Source organism: Amblyomma mixtum, chromosome 1 (genome assembly GCF_055824585.1).
Source record: "Amblyomma mixtum isolate Tamu chromosome 1, ASM5582458v1, whole genome shotgun sequence".
Classification (NCBI taxonomy): domain Eukaryota; kingdom Metazoa; phylum Arthropoda; class Arachnida; order Ixodida; family Ixodidae; genus Amblyomma; species Amblyomma mixtum.
Window position 1 is genome coordinate 321,413,958 of NC_143012.1, and position 11,480 is coordinate 321,425,437.

Consider the following 11,480-nt stretch of genomic DNA (forward strand, 5'->3'; position numbering starts at 1 on the left):
AAACGACAAAGACGCAACGATAACCGAAAATGAAGCTTTTAGAAGTTAAAAAAGTTAAAAATAAATAAATACAGGTGCCGCCATCACCTGCCTGTTTCGCAAGTACGCCGCGGTGCGTCGACTGTTTTCTGTGAACGAATCCCAGAGGCTAGCTTACAACACAATTCACTCCAGAATGATGATCACGGAGTCCTTTTGTGTGTAGACGTCACGAGTTTGAATCGAGCTGCGGGAAAGCTTTTAAATGCAATTTCCTCACCAATAAATGCGTCTTTTGCTGCCGGAAACAAACTTCAACGTAACTACAATGAGCTATAGAATGGATTTTTGCTAAGAACAAAAACTGCATGCATTTGACCTAGCGTACCTTGAACCTGTATCTGACTACGGAGTCGTATCTTAGAAAACTTCGTTTTGATCAGGAAACCAAAGAGTATACACAGAAACAATCCTTGCAAACTCGCTTCTGAGTAAACATTTGTCTAAAAAATGCAGTCAAACAACATTTACATGGTTTTACCTCCAAGTCAGTGCAGCGTCGCAAGAAGAGGTTATGCGAACAACCGCTCCGACCTTCGAAATGCAACGAGCCGTTCTTTTCCGATTTTTTTAGAAAACCATCTTGCACGGAGCGAAGGACAGGGTTAGTTGGAGAGACATGGGAGAGACCTTTGCCCTGCAGTGGGCGTAGTCAGACTGGTGATGATGATGATGATGAGGCGGCTAAGGACGCCCTCTGAAGCGGGAACAGCCGGGAACAGCGACCAAGAGCTCGATCACTTCAATGATGACCAGGAATGACAGGCCGAGGTACATGCCGTTGACAGAGCCGATGGCGCTGAAAGCATGCAATCCCTGCGAGTGGCCGTAAAGAGAGTCACCACGGTTCAGAATTCACTCCACGAAGTTGTAGCACAGGTGGTTGACATAGAAATAGCCCAAGTGTTGCGACACATCGGATTAGGACTTACGTCGTACTTGGGTGCGCTGCGAATGTTATCGAATCGGGCTGTTGCGAAGTACACCACAATTTTGCTGAGACCCCTGAAAAGACGCAACGATACAGGTCGAATTATTTTCTCCTTGATTTTCGTATGAACACAACCTCTAATACCAAGAAACAAAGATGAGGCTCACCCTTCTGATAGGTCTGTAGTACCGTTGACCTAAGAGAAAATAAAAATGAAATACTGACATTTTTTTACATCAGCTCTGAGTCGCCAAGCAAGCTCGAGTCTTGCAGTATGATGTAAATGAATGCTACCTCAGTGCCATTGGCATCGCAATGCAGCGAAAAAACGGAACAGATGGAATCGCTTTGCCTTATTCTCCTTTTACAAAGATCACAGAAGGGTAAGTTGTTGTGGCCAAAATGAAATCACACCAGAAAAAAAAAGCAATGAGAATCCACGCAGCGCGTAAGATATGGCTACGTCGCTAAGCGCGCGACGTGTACAATCATGAGGCATTGCCAAGAAAATCTCAATAATATCATTTGTAGACATTCTGCCACACTCTTCAAGGTCAACCATTCGAAGTTGTTGCTTATGCAATAGACTTTTTGACAGTGCTAGAATAATTCATGCGCCAAAAGCCTAAATATTCCAATACTGGACTCGCTAGATGCCTTGGGTAGGTTATGGACATTCCTTGAAGCGAAGCATAAGTGTGTTACAATATTTTTCCTTCTTTTCTATCCTTTTTCTTTCCGTGTTTACTCCTCCGTTTTTTCCCTCGCTCCTTTTAATGCAATAAATAACATTAGATTTGTGACACCAAAACCCCGCCGATGTCCGGCGTCACGACATTCGCTGATTTGTCGAGAGAGGTATGACGTCACAAGGTAACATGACCCCAAAAGAGTCAATCAAATGCCAGTCGCACGCACAAGTTGTACCAGAAGCTGCGACAAATGTGAAATTTATTGCAATCGCGATCCACTCTTAAGGCTTCAGTGGTCCCAGTTTTTGTTTATATTCTTTTTCTTCCCGTTATTTTAATTCAGGAGTACCTAGAAGAATACAGTTGTTGAACGAGGCCTGATAATAAACTAATCATAAACTGTCGTGTGCAATATCTGGACGCGAGAAATATGGTTTAAAAAATCGTCGTTTTAATGTTTCTTCTAATTTCGAACTGTTAGGCCAAATTTCATCTACACTAACTGTTAAGCGAATTTTCATCTACAAAACAGCATTAATAAATTCTACGGACAGTTGGAAAAGACCAGTGAGGAGCCCACCAAATTTACGAAAACTTAAGACTCATTCACGGGTTGTAGTGAGCCTTGTACAATGCGCGAGCCTCACTGAAACAAAACTTTTTGCAGTCTTACATGGCACTGGGCACAGAGTTTAGTGAGTAACCACGAAATATACCTTGACATTTTAGCCTTACGCCTTAAGGAGAACTTGGGTACCTGATGTCAATCAATAAATCCCCCCCCCCCCCCCCCCCCCGATGTCCTAAGCGACTTAAAGCCCAATTATTCGCCCAGAAAAAAAATTGTGAGACCTACTGTACATGAACGAATGCATACGACATTCTAGGCGACATATAAAACAGGATTTTTTTTTTTTTCAAAACAAGAGCTATAATGTCTGCGGTCGATGAATGATTGCACTCACAGCGTTTCAGGCGATTGCATAAAGTAGTGCACATGGTTCAAATCAGCGAAAAAAGTACTTCAGCGCTGAAGCTTTCCCAAGAGTGGGTGTTTTTGTGCTTTTAGCAGTGAAGAAACCTGAAACGTCGGGTGCCGAATAACTGTTGCGGTTCGAGGTTATTTTTCTTCGTATCAAGGCACTGGAACTACAGCGCGCTGCTAAGAGCCCACGAACAAAATTTTCCCTCAGAAGATAATTGAACGAAAAAAACGTCATGTTCGGTTCAAGTTACAAGGATCTCAAGAAAAGCCATTTTTGCGACTGCTGCTGGGGGTAGTATTATGTAAGAAGCTGGACAGTTACGCACAGAGCAATTTAATAAAGGTCACCAGACACTGTGCCGCATGTATCATGGTTGGGATCCCGTGACGCTTAAACCGATGCGTTGCGAAAGCCGCCAAATGCGGCCTTTAAAATGGAACGGTGCGCCCTTGGGATCGACCTACGGCAACAAGGTTTATTCGACTTGTCCACCGTTTTTACGGTACCATTTTCCGTTCTTGTTGGCAATAGACTGAACATATAACCGCAAGAACTATTTTTGTTTCGTCTTCGAAAGTAATTGGTTTTGAGGAATGGAAAGGGCGCAGTGACTGTCTGAATTAGCGATGGGCACCCGAACCGAGGCGTAGAGGGAAGGGAGGAAGGTGGGAATGACGGAAGAAAGAGACAGAAGCGCCGTAGTGGAGGCCTCCGGAATGATTTCGAAGTCCCCTGAGGACCTGAGGGCTTAGTATTCAGAGATAACAATGGTCATGCGAATGAATCTGCGGTCGAAGTTAGCAAAAACCGATTGGAAGATTGGCTCAAAAGTGGAGAGGTGACAAAAGTACAAGTGTAGGATTAAAAATGTATTTGAAGAAAATGGCAAATTTATAGACCGATTTACAACACCGTAAAAGAAATATGAAGAAAAAAATTCCAGCATGGTGGCAACTGCCACCACCCCGTTTCAAAGGGAACGCTCTTACGTTCCATCCATTCATCCATCCCTCTGGGGATCTTTAACGTGCGCTGACATCGCACAGCCACAGCACACGGGAACCTTGCGTTTCGCCTCCATAGAAACGCAGCCGCCAATGCCACGGTTGAAACCACGTCCTCGGGCTCAGCAGCCGAGCGCGCTTGCCACTGAGTCACTGCGGCGGGCCGTCGAGAACTGCTACGTCACTGCAGGTATACCCGAATGTGGTAGGTAGTTGAAGAAAGCTAGTAGTGGAAGTAGGCACGGTATATTATTTTGGGCTTGGTTAGGACCGTCATCGTGAAAAGGAAAAGCCCAGTAACAGTAGCATTCACAGTGCATACTTCAAAGGCGCAGTATAGGAAGGAACGAGAATGATTCTTCGCAGTAGAAGACTCCAGATTAATTTTTCACGTGGCCAGCTTGGAATACTTCTTCGAGTTGGTTAAGGGAGGGCTGATTTTCAATACATAACGATATCCTTCAAGCGGTTGCGCATCGCAGCTCTTTGTATATTATTCGCAACAAATTCTGCTGTGCACTACGCTAAGTAACTCAGTCTCACGCGTGCGAGCTTAAGTGACCGCTTAAAGAACAAGTCTTGGGGTTACTCACGCCTCCAGGAGCAAATGGAACGTAGGTCACTCTTTTTGCGTATGTAAAATCGCTGAAAAAAAATTCCCATTTGCGTATGTTAAATTGTGTCCTTACAAAATCATAAAGAAAGAAAGCACTGATAAAGACCGACATTTGTCACAAAAAATTTCATCTTTCTCCTGAAGAAGGATAGTAACTGTAACTTAAAATTGGCTTGCATATGCTCTCAAACAAACCAGCAGCATTTCTCTTGTTGCTTTTGACACCAACGCCAGCGGTAAATTCCCATTTAATACACATATTCCACGCAGCAATTTGTTGGTGCAAAGAGAACGTTTCCAACGATATTAGGTGCGAGTGAACAAAAGTGAAATAATTGCAGTGGTTTAGCGCTTCCTCTGAGACCCATGTTAATGTCGTGATGAGCAGGATTTGTTTCTTTTCTGGCTCAAACATCTGTCTACGGCATGCTCAACACTGTTCCTGTACAGTTTGCGTGTAATGGAGCAAGTAAGTAGGTAATTATGTGCAAGGGCGGCCGTTAAACATTTTGCGAATACGCTTATCGAGTCACATTTCTCACATTTGTGATGTTGTGCTTCTCCCCCTCAAAAAAAAATTATCTACCAAGCCTATTATTCGAAACTACGACACTGCTTGTTAAAGTTAATTGAATATAAACTGGAAAAGGAAACAAGCTGCCCAACTCTGATTAAGTTTCGCATCGCGACTCACCGACATCTTCTCTGGCATCCACATGTTTCCTGAATATTCTTTCCTGGCGCACCATCGTAAAGGCAGCTCGCTTTGTCGCCGCCTTTGGTGTTATTTTTATAGACAAGCTTTGAGACTTCAGCTTCTGTGTCTCCAACATCTTGGATTTGTCGACTGCTGAAAGCTCCGCTCCATCGCACCTTCCACAAATCTTTGCCCCGAAGGAGATTCACCACGCAGCACTTGCCTTTGGCTGAAAGTAGGACGCAAGATTACCCTTCAAGCCGCACATCATGGCCACATAAAATACCGTCAATTTGCTCAGAGCAACGTGGCTCCTGACAGCTGGTGTTATTGAATGATGCAGAGATTTCATTTCATATGCATGAAAATAAAAAGAAGCCTTCTAATACGTTGGCAAATAACAGTCCCCTTCATTACACGTATTTACCAAACGAGTCACTCCACATTACCTTCTGGTATGTGTACCGAGGAAACTAACGATTTATTAAGAGCTTTGGTGCTTAAGACAAACTGCGATGGGAAAGCAACGATGCTTCACGCAATTCTTTTTTTTTTCTCACAAGTAATAATTTGAGACCTTTTGTACCAGTGTGGGTGCTACTTTGGTCAGAAAACTTCCTTTCGTCTAACAGTCAGGTGTCTAGCACGTTGATCGAGCTGCAACGCGCAGAAGATCCGCTAGCAGCAGTATGAGTTATTGGGATGCGGCTGGTTGATTCCTTGTACTTCTCTCAATGCAAAAAAAAAAAAAACGCGCTCACCCCCCGCGTTACTAGAGAAAACGTGCGGCGTTCCTGCACGTAGATAACATTTTACTTTGTAAAAAAAGAAAACGGAGACATACTAGCGGAACCTCATGCTTTCATATTCACGTTTTTTTTTGTTTCTTTTTTAAATAAAACAATGCAATAAGTTTCATACATCTGCATGTATGCGGCATTCTTTCATTTGTTGCCGAAACATGTGCCTCCTTTTTAGCGCATCATGCTCGTCGTTATTGTCGTAATTATTAAAACGGGATCATCACTTCCATATTCAATAACTGCTCGCATTTTCATCAAGACGTAAAATTTCTTTGCTCTCTTATTTCAGCCTTCGTTAAAGGACTTTCGCTGGTCTAAATTAAACAGTAAGTCCCCCACTTTACGTCGTCTCCTAGCCCCAAAGTCTAAACTCTGCCCGTGGTGTAACTATGAGGCGTATACACTAAAACCGTTGCTACCTTTCAGCGTCGTGTGATTTCTTCAGTGAAAGAGAGCAGGGCACCGACATGGGACACTACTTTCTGAGAAGACAGTCTCTTTACCGAATGAATATTGTTCCACAGAAAATGACCAAAGGATGAAAGATGAGACGATGCGGGATTAGTGTTAGTTTCAACCGGACGCAGGTGCAACGCGTCCATCTTTGGACCAACTAACCCAATGTTGTTGCTTTCGTTGCTGTTCTTGTCTTCTGCTGGAAATACTTCACTATTCGTCTTTTTTTTTTCGTGGTACCACAACAAACATGGTCGGGCGAAATATTTTACCGATGCGTGGGAAACTAAATTTCAAATTAATCGTGATATTCTTAGACAATGAGCTAAGTTTTCTTCAAATTTGTATTCCTCAGTTTAAGGATTCTCACGCAGCAAAAAAAGGAGTTCTGGAGAAGCAAAGAACATTTCGTTTCCAATGCCCAGCCCTGCGCAGGTGGCGAATTATTTGTGATATGCGTGTCAGATACACAGTCACGTTCTTCCCGAGTGTATTTTTGATATTCTTTAAGACAGGAATGACTGACTGCTGCATAAATGCATTTTTTTTTTGCGACAAAATTGTGAATGAACTTTTTTATGTGGCGAGTGCACTTAGAGGATATAAGTTCTATGTCCGTCGAAGTAGTACCACCCATCGCGCCGTTAAGGACACCTGTCTCAGTATCCGCCCCGCGCAACACACGCTGCACTGCAAATTGTAGCTTCTATATTTCCAGTCCCTTCTCTATCTACGACCTTTCTTTCCCTGAACATCGTCCCCAATGCAGTGTTGAATGTCGGTGGTACTTAGACACTGGAGAAGATCTATGCTCTTCATTGAACAGCTTTCTAGCTCTTTCCCTCTTTCGAATATATCATCTAAGGGATGCGGTGACCACCCACCGCTTCTCTCGCAGATGGACACTTCCCCTCCATCCACGGTCTTCACTACAAAAGGCCACCTTGAGCTCTGGCAACCGCACAGCTGCAGGGCGATGAGTTGCAGGCAGGTCTGCATGCAGTCCTTCAGGGAGACACACAAACACAGGAAAAGAAAAATGTATAGGAATTTTCAGTTAACTAAAGAACTGCAGTGCAGCTGAAAAACTTCGTCATCAAATTTGCCTTTGACCGAGGGCGATAAAAGAGCAATGTGGCAAACAAAAAGTGCAATCTAGGAAGTCGGTTGACAGTTTACACTGTCCACCTTAGCCGTGGAAAGATAAAATAATGGAATGCAAAATAAAAACAAGTGTGTCCAGTGTACAACAGTCATTTCATATATTTTTTTCCTTTCTGTTAGTTAGGCCCACATATATAATTAATGCCAATATTTTTCATACATTCGGCACAGGATGACTGACTGTTAACTGTGGCAGAGGAGAAAATCAATGCAAAAACTAACTGGGGTACTCTCACCTGCTTACTGTATGTCTTTCTGTTTAGAGATCCGTGCAGCGCCAAATGTTTGGGCCAGTCATAGACACACGGCTTCTGGTATGGTTTTGGCAGCCCAGTCTGCACCAACTGAAAGGCAACCACGGAAAGTGTACTCTGAGATGTTCAAAGCTGGCAGGATATGTTCGTTGAGTGCATTGCGACCTACACAGTGCTGATCACAAAAAAAAAATTGTAACATTTTTCTTTATTTTCATGTCCAGCCTATGTTCGCAGAGAATAAATATATATTGCGCACTAAGAAAACAGATACGTAGCGAGGCATCAGAGACAAAGAGGAGAAAAGTGTAGGGAAATGAGGGGCTCGTTATGACATACATATGAATGAAGCCAGCAGTCACCGAAACTAAGAAAAGCACAGCGGTTGTTTTTTTTATTTGTGGTGTTTATCAATAGGAAATTAAAAGTGTAATTATTTCATTGCTGAAAGATAACCGGCTAGAAAGCAGAAGAAAAAACAACCACATGCCGCCGGTGGGACCCGAGTCCACGACCATTTAATTTCGCATCCGGTGCTTTACTTCTGCTTTCTAATCAATTACCTTTAAACACTGAAATAGTTACACTGCTAATTTTTCATTGATAAACGATACAAACAGAAAAAATAAAAACATTTCTTTGCTCTTTCCTTGGTTTCGGTGACTGTTGACTTCTTCATTTAACAGGAAAAAGTAATTTCAGCAGACAGCGCTTTGATACTTCGGGAGGACTTAAAACAATTTTAAATTTCATACTTGTAGCAATGCTGCTGCCAAGCTTTCTTTGGTCTAATTAATGTTTCTTAACTTCAGTAAATGCCACAGAGTACAATATCAAAAAATGTGTAAGCTAGAAAGAATTTCAAAAACATCCTTGAAGTAAAATCAATCATGTAATAGATAGGTCCCTGTACGTTAGTTGATTAATTTTTTTTGCGTAGGAAGGCAGCAACCCACTTGAAAACATCGACATTAGCATTATTGACAGCAATATTTTGACTTCACTGCACGACGAGAGCCGCTCATTGGTCAATATCAATGCTACTACTGGCTGACGAAAGCCTCATCCATAAATTATGAAAGGAATAGCTACGGCTGACCGCCGCATATTGAGTATTGATGAGGACGTTGTATTGTGGCGTTGAAATAATTATTCATTATAGAGACTGATGATGATGATGATGAATCTTTATGGCGCAAGGGCATATGGCCAAAGAGCGTTACGGCACAAGGTTTTTGTCTTATACTCAAGGTGAGGTCAAAGACCCATTTCCCTAAAGAAGCCGAGCGCCAGGCAGGGGAACGCTTGTATCCATTAGATCACCATTGAGTATCCAGCGGCACTGGGGGTCGAACCCAGCACCTCCCGCATGCGATCGAGGCGGATGCTCAAACGACTTGGCCACCGCTGCGGTCTCATTAGAGAAACCATTGTAGGGTATGGCGACGAGCGAGTCGCATGTGTGAATCCTCCCCTCACCAGGGTAAGGCCGATGTACGTTGTGTAGCCTGGAGGCACGAAGACAGCGTCTGAAGGTGGGGACGGCGTTGTTCCAGGGTTTTTTATGAGAACGAGGAAGCCAACTTCGCTGGTCGAAGGCAGATACTCGTGCACCTGAGGATCCAGGACCAGCTCCAAACCTGCCCGAAAATAAAAGCGAGTAAGATGAGACACCAACATGGTACGATTTCGTTTGGGGCCACTTCTCTCTGCTGGCCACATATGGCGAACCTGCCCTTCTTTCTTGCCCTCTCGGCGGTGCCAAACGTGCTCTGCTTTGTCGTGTACGCACTCTTCCAGCGATAGTTTAATGGGGCAGTTAATCCGGAGCAAAGGCGCACGATGTCTTCTATCGTTGTGGGATGTGAACTGGGAAGTAAGAGTTATCTACAACAAGCCGCCTGTTGTCACGTGGTCCATGGCGGCATGTGAGCCGCCAAGGCAATGGGTGCGGCCGGAGGCGATTGCGGTAAGGTACATTTGCAGTAATAACTTCTTGGCACCAGGCGACGCCTGATAATATTCGATTTTTTCTTTATTGATACAGGTATTCCTTTCAAAGAGTCCACTTCATGTACGAGGAAGGCAGCATAGTTGTGCCTCTTAATGTTCAGTTAACCTGCACAAAGCATTCTGACCTATCACAAAGCATAATAAATGGCGCGAGATTTGAAAACAAAAACATTTGATGGGCCGTGCAGAATTCAAGGGGCATGGTTCGTTGTGTTTGCGGGAGCTTACGCTTCTTCAAGAGGTCTTCGAGTTCGGCTTCCGACAGGTTCCCGAGGGACGGCACTTGTGCGATCATTCGCCGCTCATTGAATGTGAAGCATCCTTTCATGTCGCGGTCCCAGACTCTGAAAAAGAGGGGGGGGGGGTCTATCTTCAAGATGGACCTGGCGTGCAGAACGCACAGCATAGCGAACTGCAACAAACGTTTCCCCAAACCTAAACTTTTCCATTCGCGTTGTGATATTTTGCCATGCGTCATGCGTTTCTTGCCTTTCGATGCCGCAATCTTTCTCGAAAAACCGGCAGTTCATCATCAAGTCCGTTCTTGCGAAAAACATCCCTTGGAGCCGTTTAGGATCTTGGACTTCAAGCTCCGCCATACTTGTGTACAAACTTTCTGTTATCGCCTTGAGCTCACGGTCACTGAATTTCTGCGGAACCAAAAATACACAAAAAATGGAGTTAATACTGGACAAGTTGTTGCTCTCGTGCCTCCGGGAACTTCTACAAAGACGTCGATATCTCAGCATCTTGCACGGTCACTCAAACGGGCATCGTTCACGCGCCTCGCCTAGTGGGCGAGGAATGGGCGACATCTAAGGCCCGTAACGATCATCCCCAATGATTACCTAACGATAACCACTTACGGCTCTATAACGACGATAGATTAGCAACTGCAGAAATCCTCGAAAAAGAGAACGCCGCTTTTATCATGTGGCATACGATGCGGTCTCCGTTATGCGATAATCGATGATTTTGCCTGTGCTTTCAATACTGTCTTCTAGCGCTCATCACAGCAGGTGATTGTAATTTAGAATACTAATACGAAATGATGTCTAAGTTACTTGCCATTCAACATTTTTGACTAATTTCAGTGGTATGCCGGTGAAGTCGTAGGTAGCGATAATGTCGATCGTTCAAGACGCCGAAAGTAAAGGAGCTTTCTTACGTTAGCAGAGCTGCAAAACTCGGAGTCAGTCCTGGTCAAATTCTCCTCTTGCTTCCAAGGGCAAGATGCGCTTCTTCTCAATGGACTCGAATTGCAAATAGTGACGTCTGGAAACCCAAACGACGTGCTCGTGGATGACTCCAGAGACACTGTAATGTCGAAAGCGAAGTAGCTCCCAATGGCGCTTTGCCAGCCAGATACAGTCAGGCAGCAGAACGGTATCATGACCACGACCCAAGCAATCTTCCGCCACGGGCTGGTATACCGCTCGCATACCACGTCCAGACCAGCCACCGGAGACTTCTCTGCGAACAGGTCGGCGTACGTTGAAGCCACGTGACCCAGAGAATGGCAACAACTGAGCTGGGGTGCCTTCGGCTCCGTCGGCATCGTCTGATCGCCGGGAACGCCAGAGGTATGGCTTTGCTGACGCATCTGAAAGCCTGCACATGGAAACCGCAATAGTGCAGCAGAACGTTTATTAAAATGTCCTATACTTTTTATTCGAAAGCACACGTACAGGTACTTTCAATACGGAAGGGAACACATCGTCCGCATTCAAGAGATAGTTACTCCGCAAACAGCCGTGGCAAGTACATTTTTCTCGCTTTGCACTCAATAATTTTCCTCTGAACAGGTTATCCTCATGCGACATCA

At 44.3% G+C, this 11,480-nt stretch overlaps 1 protein-coding gene across 1 annotated transcript; it reads right to left on the bottom strand.

Annotated features, from left to right (window-relative positions):
- Positions 1-723: 723 nt before the first annotated feature.
- LOC149372675 (degenerin-like protein asic-1) lies at positions 724-11,213 on the bottom strand. Its single transcript, XM_089582381.1, has 9 exons — positions 11,089-11,213; positions 9,884-9,999; positions 9,122-9,282; positions 7,625-7,732; positions 7,109-7,229; positions 5,142-5,194; positions 1,138-1,166; positions 972-1,044; positions 724-855 (listed from the first exon to the last, which is right to left on the bottom strand). The coding sequence occupies exons 1-9, from the start codon at positions 11,211-11,213 to the stop codon at positions 724-726; spliced, it is 918 nt and encodes a 305-aa protein (XP_089438507.1).
- Positions 11,214-11,480: the final 267 nt, after the last annotated feature.